This window comes from Rhynchophorus ferrugineus, unplaced genomic scaffold (assembly GCF_030347505.1).
Source record: "Rhynchophorus ferrugineus isolate W39M unplaced genomic scaffold, kcgeb_rfMv2 rfM3, whole genome shotgun sequence".
Classification (NCBI taxonomy): Eukaryota; Metazoa; Arthropoda; class Insecta; order Coleoptera; family Curculionidae; genus Rhynchophorus; species Rhynchophorus ferrugineus.
This window is the reverse complement of record NW_027472582.1, coordinates 22612293-22631031: the sequence shown is the minus strand read 5'-3', so window position 1 is coordinate 22631031 and position 18739 is coordinate 22612293. Positions and strand designations below refer to the sequence as shown.

At 28.4% G+C, this 18739-nt stretch overlaps 4 protein-coding genes and 1 long non-coding RNA gene across 11 annotated transcripts; 3 read left to right on the top strand and 2 right to left on the bottom strand.

Annotated features, from left to right (window-relative positions):
* Positions 1 to 501: 501 nt before the first annotated feature.
* On the top strand, positions 502 to 2229 carry Rpn9 (Regulatory particle non-ATPase 9). Its single transcript, XM_076398532.1, has 8 exons — positions 502 to 711; positions 789 to 902; positions 955 to 1091; positions 1139 to 1286; positions 1343 to 1470; positions 1521 to 1738; positions 1793 to 1933; positions 1986 to 2229. Exons 1-8 carry the CDS (start codon positions 593 to 595, stop codon positions 2139 to 2141), a joined length of 1161 nt encoding a protein of 386 aa, XP_076254647.1. The 5' UTR covers positions 502 to 592; the 3' UTR covers positions 2142 to 2229.
* Positions 2230 to 4640: 2411 nt separating this feature from the next.
* Positions 4641 to 9981, bottom strand: yrt (yurt). Of its 4 annotated transcripts, XM_076398528.1 has the most exons (16): positions 9443 to 9981; positions 8608 to 8755; positions 8378 to 8554; positions 8114 to 8322; positions 7865 to 8058; positions 7285 to 7500; positions 7137 to 7204; positions 6865 to 7038; positions 6712 to 6814; positions 6463 to 6650; positions 6277 to 6396; positions 6107 to 6213; positions 5746 to 5875; positions 5468 to 5691; positions 5326 to 5415; positions 4641 to 4917 (listed from the first exon to the last, which is right to left on the bottom strand). In XM_076398528.1, exons 1-16 carry the CDS (start codon positions 9581 to 9583, stop codon positions 4882 to 4884), a joined length of 2325 nt encoding a protein of 774 aa, XP_076254643.1. In that variant the 5' UTR covers positions 9584 to 9981; the 3' UTR covers positions 4641 to 4881. The 4 variants fall into 4 exon arrangements, with proteins under 4 accessions (XP_076254643.1, XP_076254642.1, XP_076254644.1 ...); XM_076398527.1 differs by lacking the exon at positions 4641 to 4917 and having other exon boundaries at positions 4966 to 5415; XM_076398529.1 differs by lacking the exon at positions 4641 to 4917 and having other exon boundaries at positions 4966 to 5415; positions 6107 to 6156; positions 9443 to 9961.
* A 996-nt stretch (positions 9982 to 10977) lies between these two features.
* On the top strand, positions 10978 to 11374 carry LOC143192821 (uncharacterized). The gene is made up of 2 exons (XR_013004885.1): positions 10978 to 11080; positions 11178 to 11374. It is a non-coding gene; the product is annotated as an uncharacterized LOC143192821 (long non-coding RNA).
* On the bottom strand, positions 11309 to 18715 carry LOC143192817 (uncharacterized). 3 transcript variants are annotated; one of them, XR_013004884.1, is made up of 10 exons: positions 18233 to 18714; positions 18019 to 18182; positions 17814 to 17967; positions 17640 to 17759; positions 17242 to 17586; positions 17042 to 17185; positions 16715 to 16916; positions 16603 to 16664; positions 11513 to 11602; positions 11309 to 11450 (listed from the first exon to the last, which is right to left on the bottom strand). XR_013004884.1 is itself a non-coding variant. In XM_076398520.1 (8 exons), the coding sequence occupies exons 1-8, from the start codon at positions 18350 to 18352 to the stop codon at positions 16615 to 16617; spliced, it is 1299 nt and encodes a 432-aa protein (XP_076254635.1). In that variant the 5' UTR covers positions 18353 to 18715; the 3' UTR covers positions 16532 to 16614. The 3 variants fall into 3 exon arrangements, 2 of the variants coding, with proteins under 2 accessions (XP_076254635.1, XP_076254636.1); XM_076398520.1 differs by lacking the exons at positions 11309 to 11450; positions 11513 to 11602 and having other exon boundaries at positions 16532 to 16664; positions 18233 to 18715; XM_076398521.1 differs by lacking the exons at positions 11309 to 11450; positions 11513 to 11602; positions 16603 to 16664 and having other exon boundaries at positions 16777 to 16916; positions 16980 to 17185.
* Mlh1 (DNA mismatch repair ATPase Mlh1) lies at positions 13152 to 16454 on the top strand. 2 transcript variants are annotated; one of them, XM_076398519.1, is made up of 12 exons: positions 13152 to 13558; positions 13609 to 13808; positions 13858 to 14044; positions 14111 to 14199; positions 14251 to 14384; positions 14438 to 14664; positions 14718 to 14807; positions 14861 to 15086; positions 15145 to 15382; positions 15443 to 15673; positions 15753 to 15958; positions 16111 to 16454. In XM_076398519.1, the coding sequence occupies exons 1-12, from the start codon at positions 13379 to 13381 to the stop codon at positions 16407 to 16409; spliced, it is 2307 nt and encodes a 768-aa protein (XP_076254634.1). In that variant the 5' UTR covers positions 13152 to 13378; the 3' UTR covers positions 16410 to 16454. The 2 variants fall into 2 exon arrangements, with proteins under 2 accessions (XP_076254634.1, XP_076254633.1); XM_076398518.1 differs by having other exon boundaries at positions 13858 to 14048; positions 14097 to 14199.
* Positions 18716 to 18739: the final 24 nt, after the last annotated feature.

Here is an 18739-nt window from a genome sequence, read left to right as displayed (position 1 = left end):
AAATCTAGAGTCGCCTATTGAGTTGCATCTCTATTACTCTATGATTATAATACAATTTATAGAAAACTACAAATTGGGATTTTGCCTTTCCTAGGGATGCCGGTAGCCGATAAATATGTCGATATTCAAAAAAAATATATATCAGTATTTATAAGAAAAATTGAAAATGGTTAAATATATATATAATATATGGATAATAAATATATGTCGGACCAAAAATATCTGGATTCTAAAAAGTTGCGATATTTTAAATTAAGCACTGATGTTAAAGGTTTATTAAAAATAATTCAATGGTTTTTAAAAAGTTTCTTTTTTAAATATTGATATTTTTCGGCATCCCTAACCTTGCCGTCTTAATTGAGTAATCTTACCATACAGAAAATTACTATATGATTATTATTACATATTACTCTATGATCACTATTTCTCTATGTTTTTACGTACTTCTTCACTCCCATTATTATTTCCTTACTACTTCCTAATCCCATTACTATTTATATCAGGTTGACAGTTATCTTGTCAATTTGAAACACTTAAAATATTGAGAATTCCTATGTGTTTTGTGATTTGAAATTTAAAAGTCATCTTGAAAATGGCGGCTGCAAATGTTCAACAACAAAGTGTCACAGATTATTTATCTAAAAAACAAAAGGAAGGACCTAAAGATTTAGTAACTGAATGGGCCTCTTTAGAGGAGCTGTACAATAAGAAGTAATATTTTCAATATCTCTTGGGGTTTATAAATGTAATATTATAATTTTTATACTTTAAATATTGATGTCTTTTAGATTATGGCACCAGTTGACTCTTAGATTGTTAGTTCTTATTAAAAAATCAGAATTGCAGAAAGGTGATCATTTAATTCAGCTCTATAATAATTTTCTTCAAACCTTTGAAAACAAGTAAGTCATCGAAATTTAACATAACCTCAATATTGTTAAAATTTTCTTATAGAATAAATCCATTATCATTAGTAGAAATAATTGCAATAATAATTGAACAGTTTAAAGTACCAAATGAAGCAATAACCTTTCTGGAAAAAACTGAACCGAAAGTAAAAATTAGTCCAGATGCCCAAAATTTATGTAAAGGTATAGTCATAAAATATTGTCATATTTTATATTACTTGTAAAAATAGTTTTAGCAGGCCAAATATATTTGGAAAAACTAAATAATTTGGAAGCTACCAAAAAGATTATAGAAGAGGTTGAAGCTACCTTGGATAATGCTGATGGGGTTACTGCAGTTCATGGAAGATTTTATTTGTTAGCTTCACAATATTATAGGTAAAATATGGATGATGTCCAATTTATTAACCTAACTAAAAAAGTATTACTTTAAGAATTCAAGGTGACCATGCTCAATACTATCGAACAGCCTTGCGGTATTTAGGCTGTATTGACTTAGACAGTCTAACTGAAGAAGCAAAAATGCAACATGCCTTCTTTTTGGGTTTGGCAGCCCTACTAGGTCTAGTAAGTACATTTTCTATAGAATCAGTTATTATTTTTTTTTTTTAGGAGAAGGTGTTTATAATTTAGGAGAACTCCTTGCACATCCAGTTTTACAAACACTGAAAAATACTGATAATGCATGGTTGGTTGAACTATTATATGCATTTAACTCTGGCAATATAAATAAGTTTGAGCAAATGAAATCTAAGTGGAGTACAATAGCTGATTTATCTGCACAAGAATTGTTTTTGAGACAAAAAATTTCACTATTGTGTCTGATGGAAGTAAGTATATCAATAATACTTCATTTAGCAACTTTCTGCAACTGAGTGTTTTAGATGACATTTAAAAGACCATCTCATGATAGACAGTTAACATTTGCTGAAATATCCAATGAAACTAAATTACCTGTAAATGAAATTGAGCTGTTAGTAATGAAAGCATTGTCTCAAGGTCTTGTTAAGGGAGCTATTGATCAGGTAATTGATATAAATGTAACTTATCATTTTATACATTCTTAATATTTTGTAGGTTGCAAATACTGTCAATATGACTTGGGTACAACCTAGAGTGCTGGATAGAACTCAAATTGCTAGTATGGTGGAGAGACTTAATGAATGGTGTACACATGTTTCAACAATGGAAAAACTACTGGAAGAAAAAGCCAATGAAATACTTACATTATAGACAAATTAGTTTTTACAAATCCATAAAAAATTTCATAGAGAATTTTCATAATGTTAATTTACCACCAGAAAGTAAAACTTGTCATATATCTTGACTTCTTATTTATATCTGAGAAAAAAAATTGATGGGTATTGGTTTGATTTCATATTTGGTAAAAAGAAGTTTCAATATGTTGTGAACTTCAAAATAGAAAAACCCAAATAGTGTAGCTTCAGTAATTGCATACCCTATTAACCATTACCCTACGAACCACTGATATTTTATTCCAGTAAGTGCGAGCAATCAGCAGGCGTCGGCTTGATGCTATGTAACAGAACAGGTTCTAGTGTAATTGCTTTTCAGTCTAAATCAAATCGCATGGCCGTTCCCACGACCCATGGTACGATGAGACCATATATTGTATCTGTGTATGCACTCACTGAAACGAGTTCAGTTTTGGCCAAAGATAACTTCTACAACCCACTTCATAAAGTTTTTAATTCTATTCCTGCAGCTCATTTATATATTCTGCCTCGATATTTTATAGCACATATGGTTACACACCACAGTGAACAGAGTTTCTTGCTAGAAGAAAGTTTGGTTATGGAAGAATAAATGACACCAGTTTGTTTGTTGTTATTCTCTAACTTTGTGCTGGGTAACACGGTATTCTAACACCCTGAAATATCGACTAACCTGGCAACATTCAAAAACAAGGTCAAAATTTCATAATTCATGCAACTTTATGATCGTGACCCACAACAGGATTTAGCAACTCATTGCCAGCAATTGACATGCCAGAAACTTTATTTCCTAATGACGAGCAATAAAAGCTGAATTGCAATCCGCCATAGAATCATTAAAATGTGGTAAAACCACCAAGTCCACTCACTCACTCAAAACCACCTGGAGTCGACCAAGTCCAAGACAGAAATGATCAGGATCCGTGGGAAAACGTTTCAACGGCTTCACGTACTGCTCAGTTTGGTGATCGGAGAGAGTACCGTCGGCATGAAAGAAAGCGATAATAAAGAGGATTGTCTGCTACTGTAAATCTCAACAGGATCCATTTGTGCAGCAGTTCAATTACTTGGGATCAGTAATACAGGAGAAAAAAGTGGCATCTATGGCTGAATCGGCCAAGCTGTAGCAGCTTTTGGTTTTCTAAGATGGTGAGTGGTGAAGAGAAGAAGAATTACACTCAATTATTTATCTTGCCAATTGTGTATGGTTCAAAATAATTGAAAATGATCTGAAAAATAGGACATTGTCCGAGGCTAGAACTGCGACCGATCGCTAACTCTGGCGCAATTTAATTAAAAAAAGACCTACGGCACCAAAAACAGAGTGTTGGTTGAGTAGACACTTCCCGAGCGCCGACTATGGATTAATGATGTATCGCGTATTATTTGAATCGTCGGTGTTAACCTTTTCAATTTTCCGCTACTTTTTTTAGTAGTCTTGACGTACCTTTACTAATCGGGTAATCAACTAAAAGAACGCGTACGACGCTAAATATTAATCTTACTAGGCACTAACACCCGTAGGCGATATTCCTTTTGAAATAGTGACATGAATTATAAATGATCTTTCTTTATAAATAAAATAAGAACAAATCAGCAGTCTTGTTATAGCCAAATAATGGTTTTCCGTCGTGATTACCAGTTGAGATTTCACCGTACAGCCGATTGGTTAGGCTATATGAAGTCCAAGATGCCCAAAAAGTCGGTAACGTGATCATAACATTGTTTGCCTGGGTGGTTTGAAAACTCTCAATTATTTAGATGCCGATCTGATGCCCACATGGTCTTCTAGCATAATATAATGTAGATAAGCACGTATCTTATAGCAACCGCTAGCACATGAACTGCCACTAAAGCACTTTCATTTCTATTTTGTCACGTCAGTGATTCACGAACTGGCGCTACTATTTTCCTCTTCCAAACACTTAAATTATAAGTAACCCAATTTACTTATAATTTAACACTAATTAAACTTTGATGTAATCAAAACAATATTTAGTATAATTAGTGGTTATTAATATAAACGAAATCAACTAGAAGATATATAAATTACATTCTTGATTTTTAAAATATGAATAATCTATACAATGTTAACTGGCTGTATTGTAACGTAACGATACAACCTCCACCATGTAAGAACATTATATTTTCCAAGAACCTTGCCTTACTAACCAATATACAAGTGGTCTCAATGCACACTCATAAACCATTCAAGGTTCTTACATATGATAATAAGACTCGGAACGAAACAGTGGTAGTAAAAATGGGTATTAAATGCAATAAATACGAATTTATAGAATGTGATCAACAATGACTGTTCTTCCATCAAAAAACTGTATAGACCTCATTTACTTTTCTCTTATTTATTTCATTTTCTAACAATAAATATAAACATTTAAAATATTGATGGTATCTTCAACTATTAAAAACAATGTATGTTCAAAAAACTTCTTTATTTAAAAATACAGTATTTACTTTTGTACAGGACGGATATATAAAAACAATTATATAAGCTGCAATATAATATCAGAATAGGATGGTATATTTATATGAAAGATGGCACTAAGCTTTACCTGTTATCACCTTTTTAACATTTATTGGTCCCGACAACAGTAGAAGTGAAGCACTTAAACCATTATAGATAATACATTTTATCTCATACATTAAGGCACCAGATTCTATTCATTTTAGGCCTCGAGTGACATCACTTATTATCAATTTAGCAAATACCATCTTTGTCACTCAAAATCACCTATATTTTTGAATCTACAATACTAAATGTAAAGTTACAAAAAATGCAATAATATTATAAAACATAATTAAAGTTTGTAAAAAAGTATATATAGCTTTAAGTACAACAGTAATAAATCTATAGAATGTAATTTCAAGTTACCTTTAAAAAATTCTTAATTACATATATCACAATTTTTTATTCATATTAAGTACTGATTATTGTTTAAAAGATTATATAAACAAAAAATATATTTTTGTACTAGGAATATTACAAAATAAAATTAAAAAAAGATCTAAATAAGAGATTCTTGATTGATACTAGAATTGACTCATTTAATACATGGGAATGGAATTACATTACTTGAAATTTAAAGTTGCGTTGTGATAACTGATTTACGTATAATAGCAGTTTCAGTAGTATTTACTTTAGCAACTGGTGATGATATTACCTCCTGAGATACTAGCCATGGAGAGAGTTTACTTAAGTTTGGGCTCATGGGAGTTGTTGGTTTTTCACTGAGTTCATTGTCATCATTAGACTAAAATTTGTTTATCTCTTAATGTTTCGATGTACAAACGAGTAATACTTACTTCAATACTATTTCTTTTTCCATCACTTTTATCACTTTCACTTCTAACCTCTTCTTCTGTATTTCCAGAGATATCCATAAAAGGATTGTTTTTGCTAAACACCATGCTGTTACTACCGCTAAATGGATTCATACCTCCATTTTTCAAATAATTTGCAAATGGATTTAAGTTAATACTCTCATTTTCTTTTTTTTCGGAAGTATTATTAGCGACTTGACATATTTCTACAAAAAATATTGCTCAAAATAAACATATTGATTAATACTAAAATAAGTTACCTAATTTCCCATCGTTCATAGCTTGTCCAAAGAATGTAACTGTTATTGGGGTCGTACAACGTTTAACTGGTTCCTTTACAGGTTCAATACTAGGTGGTCCACTGACTGTTAGGGTCAATTTATCGCCTCCCTAATCATTAATAAATTAACATTATTTTTGAACCAAACTTTATTGCCTCAAAAAAAAGAAGGAATGGCTATACCACATATATCCCAAAATTAGCAAGGACGTTATTAATAAAGCCAATATATAATAGAAACAAACACAATAAATTTCAACTGTCATTATTAAAAATATCTATCAAAACATGTGTTTAGTTATGATTATACCAGTATAAATGTTACATACAGGCATACTTACAACTGATATAAAAGTAGCAGCATTTAAAGATGTTTCTTCTTCTTTAGGCGCTTGAACAAACATTTGATTAGTAAGTTTGGAATTTTGTAGTTCCTCTTCCATTTTAGCTGCAATACATGTACATTTCATCACAGAAAAATGAAGATAATATGAACACTACGCTATACTACCTTTTAATATATTGCACTTAATATGCCCAGGTGGTAGAGGCTTGGCGGTACCAGTTGCTTTCGTTATATTATTAGGAATTTCGGCCGGAAGCGACTTAGAACCATTTGGATTCTCACCTTCTGATATATAAAATGCATTTATATCAAACTGTTTATAAAATAATATTAATTCCTTTTAAATAGTACCTTCAAGCTTGTTCCTCGATTCGTCTCTTGCTACTCCAGTCAATGATTCTTTAGCAAGGCTCTTTAACAGGAAGTCCAATTGACTATCAGCATTGGATGGTGTTGGACTCACAGGACCGTTACCGGTAGGAGTAACTGTTTTATTTCTCTTCAATGTACCATTTTTGCTGCTGTTTGACAAAGCAGGGCTAAAGATCATATTTAGGCATTCAAATCTAATATATCTTGTATGTGATTATTAATTTGTACCTGTAGGTTGATCCACAAGCGACAGATGACTTTCCAAATGAATTTTGACCCACAGAACCTTTCCCAAAACTGTTTTGACTGACCAAGCCTATTGAACTTGGTCCTAAAATAAGAAATATAATCTACAGCTCTGCAATGAAATGATTAACTTACTAGTTGGCGTAGAGGGTGTTGGAGTCAAACTTTTTGTTAGATCATCTTTAACTTGGCAATAAATCGGTTCATTATCAGTAGCATTAGTAGTATTCGATTTTGTTGATCTTTCACTACATCGACTAGAAGATGGCTGAAATGAGTCTGGAGTTTTAGATGTTGCAGCCTGGCAAGCTACAAAACATTTTTCTAAATGAATTTATAGCTAATAAAAAAAATATATAAAATGTATTTAAAATATGATTAATCGATTTATTAACATAAATATATACCTTCTCCCGAAGATGAAGCCTGCTGTCTCTGTTTTTCTCTGAGGACGTGGCTTTGTCTTCTTCCATACCTTTAAATTGAAATGTATAAGTATTAAATTAATATTTTAATATTATTTGTAATAACTGTACAGTTAATTTCCGATTTTACCTCTGACTTGGTTTTCGTTCTAACTGAACTGTTCTTCTAGCTCTATTTTGATAAGTACTCTGGTATTCTGTTCTACCTGAATATCGGAACCTTGAGCCCATTCTAAAGAAATTCTGCCTGGCTGATGGTCCTTTTACAGGTGCTCTTAATCTAAAGAAACCATGGTGCTCAACAGCACATTTCCAAAGGTGCTTACATGCTTTCTCATTATGTAGGCTGAAAAATCTTACTGGTTAATTCGTCAGTGTTATAGAATGATATTTACTGCTTTATTAGATAATTGTTAAATTAACTTTGTGATATTTTAAAGTAGATTAACGTTTTACAACAAAAATCTAAAGAAAGTATAATAAATAGTAATAATAGTAATCTAAAGAAAGTATAATAAATAGTAATAATAGTTCTAAATAAATAAGTTTTTAAGTAGTAAATATATAGTTCTAAAAAATTAAAACAACTAAAAATTGTATTATCATTAATTTACAAGTAATATCGATAAATAAAAAATTACTTCAATATAAAATTTTAAAAACAATAAACAATTAATGAAATTAAACATTAATAGAAAATAGACACATACCGAAAAACGAATGTATGCTCTTGCTCACGGCCTTCATCATCATCTTCAACTACTACTAAAGTGAGTTTTTTCTTTTTAAAATTAAGTTTACTAATTTTAGGCCAAAAAAATAATCCAATTTTAATATTTGGTTCTTCAAAAACCAAAATACCAGTGGGTGTAAGTCCCAACTTATATTCCATTCCATCTTTGCCCTAAATAAAATGGATAAGTAATTTACAATTGGGGCCAAAAAATAAAATATCTCACCAAAACAGTATGCATGTCCACACCATACATTTCCAGCCATTTTACTTCATTTAAGTATGCAAGTTCAGCATTAGCTGGTGATAGACCTTTACACTTTTTAAATTCTTCTAGTACATCAATTTCCATTTCTTCAGTTTGATTGGGTACAAATCTAAATTCAGAAACAGTGGCAGCTGTATGTTGGGTTTCATCATAGTCACCTAATTCAGCTATAAAATAAAGTAATATAAGTTAAAGTATAAAATACATTTTTAAAAATCATACATTGTAATGCATATGCTGCTAATTTAATAGATGTTTCCGAAGGACATTTCAGTTTACCGTCCAATATATCTTGTTTCAATTGCAGAAAGAACTGATATCTTGTTAATTCTTCCCTTAAATTATTAGGTTCTGAAGAGTAAAACTTCACTTTTAACCTCAGGGTATAAGGAGGTCCAACTGAAATACCACATTTTTAACTAAAAATAATAGGTTAAATGTTTTGATAATACTTTTAATTTGCTTCTTAATTGTTTTTGTAGGATCCAGCCAATGTTTAACATGATTAGCATCAGTGAATTGTAGTCCAAAATAGTCCTTTTCAATTAAATCCAAAGAATAAAATACCTGTTCATATAAATCTCGAGCCTTGGCTTTTTTCTATAAAGAAATCTGCAGTTAGGTATATTTAGGCAGGCATTAAAATCTTTTGAAAAAATATTTAGATAGATAGATTTTTTAAAACTACATAAAATATAAGCCACTTTTTAATTAGTAAGAAGTTCAAATTGAGATATACATTTTCATTAGTTTTGTAGTGCATTTTCCAATATTTACATTTTATATACAATAAGTATAATAACATACACAACTGTACAAAATAATATAGCAAAAAGGATTATGAATATGCTGAAAAAATTATTTATAAAATGTCAACAATGGATATTATATATCAAAAGAACAATAAAACCTTGAATGAATCTTGTTCACGTAAAACAACAATGGGCTTGTTCAAGATTTAGAAAGTAAAATCTATTGCGATATTTGTTATTTAGCGTTCTTATAATAGGCCAAGATACTACTTTAAATAGCACAACTTATTAGAATGCCTATTCAAATTGTTATATTACCTCACATTTAATCAAAACTATAAAATCATCTGGAATCTTCTTATAAACTATAGAATTATTTACACAACTCTAGCAAATATGGTATTATACAGAGAAAAATAAAACTATTTCGTACTAACAAGAATAATTTTATATATCGAATACGCCCACAAAATGTAAATATAAAATTATTGCCACATGCAAAAAAGTATTTATATTATAATCATAATTGGCTTACCGACAGTTCTACACTTAAATCTGATCCATCCAAAAGGACTACTTTACACTGAATCAGATTCTTATTTTTATTTACATGTTTACCACTTGTTGAATCTGCTCCAGAGTTCCTGCCTTTTCGGACACTCAAAAACCGAAACATTATATGTTACAATATAAAGTTCATATATTCAAATAAAATTAAAGGTTCAACGCATGTCTGAACATTTGTAATGAAAACCTGAACGAACTGAACTTAATTGACATTATGGAAACCGACACGCATTGAACTCCTCGACGCCATTTTATTTGTTTTTTTTTCTCATAAACTATTATGTTTGAATCCCCCCGTTAGCACATACTAAAACTGTAGCTTACACAAACTAGATTTCTTTCTAATGAACGTAATATCCATAGAAAAAGTAATATCGTTAGCCAATATATCGATATTTTTTAAGAAAAATTAAAGATATTTCTTAAACATTATAAATATCACTACTCTTTAAAGTATTTAGAAAAAAAAATATATCGATATATTATTTGTAAAATATCAGTATATTTAACAGCTCTTGGGAGAAATATATCGATTTTTTTTGTACTATATATCGATATATACTAAAAAATATATTTCAAAAATATTTTAAAAAATATTGATATAACAAAATTTTTTTATAGTGACAATTATAGAGTATAGAATAGGGACGCAGAAAAAATATTGATATATTGATATTTTTTTCAGAAAATTTTTTTTTGTTAAATATAATTTTGGCCGATATATCGATATTTTTTTTAACCGATATTTCCGTTTATCTAAAATATTACTACACTTTAAGAAATTTAGAAATAATATATTTTTTTTTTTGGGCTAGTATTTCCCTATTTTTATTTGTTCTTAAAAATATCGATTAATTTTTTGTAAAATATCGATATTTTTCGTACTTATTGCAAGAATAAGGAATTTTTTTTGGTCGATATATCGATATTTTTTTCACCAATACCCCCAGTGTAGATAGAAGCTTTTAATGAAATTGTCATACAAAGGCATATTCATAGAGTAATAGAGATGTAATTCCAGAGGGCGCCATAATGGGCCATTGAAGTAACTTGATTCGTCAATTTAAATATCCATTAAAGGCACCTGTAAAAAAATCTTTTACTGTGAAGACATTTTATTGGCTCGTTAGTAACCATGTTTAGTTTAGTTTTCTATGTTAGTAACGTTTGGCACTTGACAGCCTTGACGTCGTGTTTAATTGACCAATGAAATTTAAATTAAAAAAAAAATTTCTGAAATAAATTTATTAAATAAAATTCAATTCAATTTAATAAATATAAATATAATCTATAACAATAAATATATATAATAAATATATAATGTAAATTTATCTACAAAATATAAATATAATATAAAAATAAATATATCTAAAAAATATAAATGTTATATACATATATATAAAACTGTAAGCAAAAAACTTTAATGCATTGCAAATCAAAATTATCTCTCCCCTCTTTATTCTTTTTTATGTTTTTTTTTGCGCCATCAATTTAGTAGGATCTATGAGAGTTCTGTCTTTTTGTTTTCTTATAGTGAAAACAAACTGAGTCTTTCGCTCGTAATATTCTGTTCACCTGTTTCACTCAAAAGTATATAGCACACCTTGTTAGTACTTTTAATATTTTATCCAATAGATAATTTAATTTTTCAAAAGTTGATATGTACACTATGGTAAAACATAAAACTTTGTTTGCTCTTATAGGAACATTTGAACTGAAGTTATAGAGCCAAGTAATTAATAGTAAGAATGAGCAGAAAGAGGGATACTGGCTGAATGAATACAAACTTTACCATTACCTTCTGGAGTTTGTTCAAATGTCGATGATACTTGCTGCGAACACCCTGGTTGTGGGCTTGTAACGATGGAAATTTATATGTAATATATGTGGTTTTATGTTTTTTTGTAGTTTGCTTGTGAATAACTATATATTGTCAATTAATATAGCAGCATTTTGGAATGCTAGTTTTCGAGGTCCTAAAAATTAAATTGTAAATGATAAATAGTAAGATACTTTTGACTGGTATAGTAGGTAATACTTTGGACTGGTGTAATAGGTAATACTTTTTTGATAAACTTTCACGATTTTTGTCCAAGCTTCTTGTTTGTCGAAACTATTTTCCTAAAATCTTGAAAACTAAAATTAGGTTCAGAAAAAAAAAGGTTTCAGAAATTGCATAGATCCAAAATATTTAATTTTTCAAATTTACAGTAGCAGTTGTTAAATTTCTTTTAAAAATATTAACCGTAAAGAGGTGAATTAAAGTATATTAAATATTTGTAATAAATACATTTTCTGATAGGAAAATTTTACTTTAATATTCAACAATTTATTTTGTTGGCTATTAAGAAGAGCACCACAGTTTTTATTTGTTAACGAACGGAATATCTTAACAGAATGTTTTCAACTTTTAAAGCCCATTGAAATAATGACTACCGAGTTATCTGGAGAAAGATATCTCAACGATGTCTTTAATTATATGGTTAATAAGAGGACTGCAACATTCCATCAAATCCAGGATTTTAACAAGTGGATGGAGAAAAAATGACAAAATTGTCTATTAGATGTCATCAATAAAAGACTGGCAATTTTAGAATTGAATACGATATGCGGGAAATCCACATTTTTAGGTCCTAGATTTAAAAAAGCAGGATTTGGTATTGCTAATAATGCTGAGGCAATACAAAAAGGTATCACAAAAGAGATATCTTCCATTCTAACTTCAAAAAATACAAATATAGTTTCACAACTCGAAATTCAAGACAAAACTACTGAACAAGAAAGTATTGATATCTGGAGATATTTTGATAAAAAAAATTACTAGAATGAAAGAAGTAATTACTCCAAGTACTGCAGCAACTTTACAGATTTAGCAGTATTTGGAAATTCCATTTATTGGGCGTTTGGAAAACACATTGGATTTTCGCCAAACCCATAAAGTGAAACTACCTGAATTATATCAGTTACACATAAAATATTCCTCTACATCCGCAACATCTGTCCTCACGGGAGAAAAGTTGAACATAATAACACACAGTAATTTAAAAATATTTCTATTCAAAAATAAATAAAACTTTTATTTAAAAAGGGTGTGGTAGTTATTGTAGGATCATTTTTAGGTTTATCACAGAATAGATTTTTTAATGATTAGGTATAAGTTTACTTTTTATTTAGTAGTTATGGTTACGGAAAACCTTTAGTTTTTAGGGTTTATTTAAGTTGTACTATTTATATTTATTATGCTGTTATTTAAAAATAGCAATTAATATACTAAAATATGATAAAACATTTATGGTGTTATTATTCGATCCCTTTTTACACATCCACAGAACATTCAGTATAAAAGTAATCATTCTTCCTTTAAATTTAATTTATTTATTACAAAATAATAGAATTAGTAATTTTATCTTCCTTTTCATTTTTAAGGTTATCACGTGAATGAATATATATACATTTTTTATGTATATATACATACATATATATACATAAAATTAACTTTTCCAAACATTTATTTCCGTCCTTTCCTATCTCACATTTTATACATACAAGAATTCGTACATCTTCGTCTGACATCACGAATGCAAAAAAACATTCGAACCGTCGCAATTTTTTTGACTATCGACTGTTTTGGGACTATCGACTCTTTCGACTGTTTTCAGTCGATAGTTCCCAACGCTATATTAAAGGTATTCTCTACATGTTGGACGTCGGGAATCATTTACCCCAAAAATTTCCTATTTAGTTAAATCTCTATTTCTCTATGGGCGTATTTTTCATTCTCAATATTTTGTGATTATTTGTTTAAATTACTCTATGGTGGCAAACAATCGTATTCTATGGTTGTTAAGTATAAGTTTGAGAACATAACCCGTAAAAATTTGAATTTGAAAAATAATATTCGAAAATGTGCGGCAAAGTAGGTGTGATTAAAAAACTTGATAATGATGTAATTAATCGTATAGCTGCTGGTGAAGTTATACAAAGACCTGTGAATGCATTAAAAGAATTGATAGAAAATAGCTTAGATGCAAAATCAACAAACATTCAAATAACAATCAAGAACGGAGGACTTAAATTATTACAAGTATACATTAGTTTTACTGCTTAATTTAAATATATTCAATATTTATTTAGATTCAGGATAATGGAACAGGCATACGTAAAGAAGATTTTGAAATAATTTGTGAGAGATTCACTACTTCAAAGCTAACAGAATTTGAAGATCTACAAAAAATAGCTACATTTGGATTTAGGGGAGAAGCTTTAGCTAGCATTTCACATGTAGCCCATTTATCTATAACCTCAAAAACTAAAATGGATATATGTGCTTATCAGTAAGGGAGGATTTTCATATTTTTTCTTGTATTTAAATGTATGTTTCAGAGCTGAGTATAATGACGGAAAATTGAAGGGCCAGCCCAAGCCACTTGCAGGAAATCAAGGGACAGTAATTACTGTAGAAGATCTATTTTATAATATGACTGTTCGTAAACAGGCTTTAAGGACACCATCTGAAGAATATCAAAAAATATATGATTTAGTTACTAAATATGCAATACATAACCCAACAGTAGGTTTGTATATTATATTTTATGTTCCATATTTTTCTATAATTAAAACAGGCTTTGCTTTGAAGAAACATACATCATCAAATGATTTGAGGACACCCATAAATTCAAATCACATAGAAAATGTTAGGCTTATATATGGGAATACTATAGCAAGGTATAGAATACCACACAAAAATTCAAAAAAACTGATATGAATTTCTTTTAGCGGTTTAATAGAATTTCATATAGAAAACAAAGATTTAGAATTTAATTTAAAGGGGTATATAACAAATGTGAATTATTCCCATAAAAAGTATCAGTTCTTTTTATTTATTAATAATAGATTAGTGGATTGTCAAGGTAAATTGATTATTATTTATATATTATACGTATATATGCATCTTTTGCTTCAGGTTTAAAGAAATCAATAGATGCTATTTATCAAACTTATCTGCCAAAAAACAATCATCCTTTTGTTTATTTAAGTTTAGAATTGAATTCCTATAATGTTGATGTGAATGTACATCCTACCAAACATGAAGTTAACTTTCTCAATGAAGCAGAAATAATTGAATCTATAACGACAGCTTTAGAAGAAAAACTGCTTGGTTCTAACAGTGCTAGAATATTTTACACACAGGTAATTTAGGTTACAAAATGTTATTAAAAAATATGTTATAGTTCTTGTTTTAGGCTAAATTACCAACTATGCATTTTGACACAAAAGAAACTTTAAATAGTGCTGATAAAACAAGTAATTTAACAGTGGAACCAAAATATATAGTAAATATAATAATATTGAAATATAAAAATAAATAATGAATTATACTATTTAGGTAAGAACCGATTCTAATCTTCAAAAACTTGATAAATTCTTTGAGGTCAGTACAATAAAAAAAGCTACAGAAGAAACTATTAGAAATACTCATAAGGAAATCAAAATTAATAATACCTTAAATGAAGAAGACTATGAGAAATGCCATGAAGAATTTTTGAAGGATCATAATGATTTCAGAAATAAATTATTTCAGAAATCATCAGATAATATTGTTCATCATACTGGTTAGTTTATATACAAATAATTATATTACTATATATATAAATTGTCTATTTCATTAAGAGACTATCAAACAAAATAAAAAAACCAATGCAAATCACAATACACTAAATGTGGGAAATGATACTACAAAAGAACAATTTGATAATAGAGATTATGAAAAAAATACAAAAGTTGGAATAAATACCACATATAGCAAAATAGATGATCATGAAAAAACGAAGGAAATTTCTTTAAAAGCACAAGAAGCTAAAAAATGTCAGAAACCTCTTAGTACCCATTTGATTAAAAAAGTTACAAGGTAGAATACTTAATTTTCTGTAGAAGGTATGATCATATAGAATGTTGGCATATTTTTTAGGGTTGAAACTAAATTAACTAGCATTCTAAAATTACGTAAAGCTGTTGAGAACAATTGTCATAGAACATTAAGAGAAACATTTGCACAGCATGTATTTGTAGGATCAATAAATCCAAATCAAGCTTTAATCCAGTATAATACTCAATTATTACTATGCAATACAAACTTGATATTAGAGGCATTTTTTTATCAATTAATACTATACAACTTTCAAAATTTCGACAGTTATCGGTAATGTTCTTTACACACGTAACGCAAAGTATTTTCTATCAACGTGAAATACTTTGAGAGGTCATTAAAATATTTTTAGATTTGAAGATGCGATGTCAATAAAAGAACTCGCCCTTATAGGATTAAATTTAGCTGAAGCTGGATGGACAGAAGATGACGGACCTAAAGATGAACTTGCACAAAGAATAAGTGAAATTTTAGTTGAAAAAGGACCTATGCTTAATGAGTATTTTTCGTTAAATATCGATGAACAAGGAAAACTTAGAACGTTGCCTATCTTACTTGGTATAACCATTTTATAGTATATAATTTTTCTGTCATAATTTTATATTTTTCTTCATAAACTAATATCAGGCAATCAAATTATTTAATTTCTAATAAGCTAAAAAAACGGATTTGGTATAATACATCAATTATATTGTTTCCTCATTTTACAGATAATTATGTGCCAGATGCTTTAAATTTGCCTTTGTATGTTATACGTCTCGCTACGGAAGTTAAGTGGGATACAGAAAAGGAATGTTTTGACTCGTTTGCACAAGAAACTGCTACATTTTTTGCAAAAGCTCCAAATGAAGACAATGTATTTGGAAAATCATGGAAGTGGGTTACAGAACACATATTATATCCAGCTATAAAGGAGTACTTTTTGCCACCAAAACATTTTTCTGATAATGGAGGAGTACTGGAAATAGCAAATTTACCAAATTTATATAAAGTATTTGAAAGATGCTAAATTTATTTAGTTCTGAATGCAAATAAACTAAAATAGACTGAACAATTTGTTGTTGTTTTTTTATCTACAGTCACATTAATGTTTTGGTTTTTAACTTTACTGAAAATAGATTAACATAAAACTTTGATGAATAATTTATTTTGAGCATAATATCCGACAACAATAAACAGTTATATACAATTGCATGACTTACTTATTTATAAACTTAGGCATGTAGATATCCCTGACTGACTCTTTGTGACAATAATGCATTAACTATAAAATTAAATAATAGTACTACAATATTTTTAATTTTTAAAACTTACTTTTATTTAGTTTCCGAATATCTTCTAATAATTCTTCATTTTTTCTGTTGCATAGATTTAAATTTGTTTTAAGTTCTTGGAAACTGTCATCATTAAATTTTTTTTTATATTCTTCAAAAGATTTTAATATATGATTTGTATTTAGCTTTTGCTCATTCGACAATCTCTCTCTTGCTAATAATGCACTTTGTAATTCCTCAACCTAAATTGATTAGCAATAATTACATTTTTAACATATACTTTATCCATAGTAATAAAAAATTACTTCTTAATTATGTTTCAGTAATTATAGCATATTATTTTGGTACTAATATAAAAATTAAGCACCTTTTGTGATTTTTTATCATATTGTTGATTAAATCCTACCAGCATATTATTAGCTTGAACTAAATCCTTTGAAAGTTCACTAATTTTATCTTCTTTTTGTGTAACTATAATGCTGAATTTCTTCAAGTCATTTTCTAGTTCATTCTAAAAATCATAAAATAATCCAACTGAATTTTTATTATTAATGTTAAATTACATACATTTTTAACTTCCATTTTGTTATTTATATTTCTGAGATCCTCTATAGTTCTATTTAAATCTGCTATACTTCTCTCTAAATTAACTCTTAACATAATTAAAGATGAATTCTCCTTTTTCAAATTATATATAATATCTTCATTATTGTTTACCTTTTGTTGCAAATCTTGAAGTTTAACCAAAATTTGTTTATTTTTAATGGCCTTTGAATCATTATCCTTCTTTATTGATTCAACATGTTTCTGTAAATTCATAATTTGGGTTTTAAAAATACACATTTTATTTAATACTAGATTTTGGATATAATTAATTTTTGTTGAAAACAATTCATCTACTTGCTGAAAACACTACAAATAAATATATATAGCGATAATTTACATTGATTTATAATGAAATTTACTCTGCAAAATTGAGACATTATAATGTTTTTGGTAATTTCCAATTTTTCAACCTCCAACTCCTTCTCTTGTACTTGTTTTTTTGACATGCAAAGTTGTTTTTGTAACCTTTTATTAGTATTCTACAACATATTTATAGCATGTATATATATTGTCAAATATTACAAATTGTATACCTGCACTTCACTCATTTCTAAATACATTTCAGTTATAATTTCACTTTGATCTGTAAGATGTAGTTCTAACATCAAAAATATAATATTCTTAATTTTCGATTTAGTATAAAATGTGAGTAGACATTTCTTATCCTGAAGTTCTCCTTTTAAATATCTAAGATCAAAATAATATATTTTATTTACAAACAGAATTTTAAAACCTTACATTTCCCCTGTTTGAAACTGATGTAACATTTCTATAATATTGGTTTTAAATTCACCATAGTTTATATCCAAAGTTTGGTTTACACGAATTTTCTCAAATTCCCGTATACTGATATTTTCTGTAAAGTTGAAACAACAGTCTGAAAGATCTCTTAGTTTAATTTGCTAAAATAAATGTAATGTAATGCATTTTTAAACAAAATCATCTTACATACAATCCTTTCTCCATTGTCAGATAATATTGTACTCAACTGTCTTTCTTCTATGAATCCATTTTTATGATAAAAAGGAATTCTGTGACTAGCCGCATATAAGCAAGAATCATTTAAAGTCATTATCACATTCAAATAGAAATCTTATTAAACGAGACCCGTTACAAATTTAAAGGTATAACATATTGAAAAAAGCATGACATCAAACAGATGGTTTTGACGTTTTAAAAATATAATAATATAGGCCAAAAGCTTTTTAAAGCAAATATGTGTTTCACTTTATTGATGTTTTTAAAAGTTATATAATATTTAACTAATACATGAAATATATTATATTATAAGTTTACAAACGACCAAATAGAAGAATCTTATTATTAATTTACTAAATAAATATATTTACACAACATGGTATCATGAGAAAACTTAATATATTTCACAAAATATTGAGATATAAATACTGAAATATCCTCTGTGCTTTATGATATATTTATTATTACACCTAAAATGAGT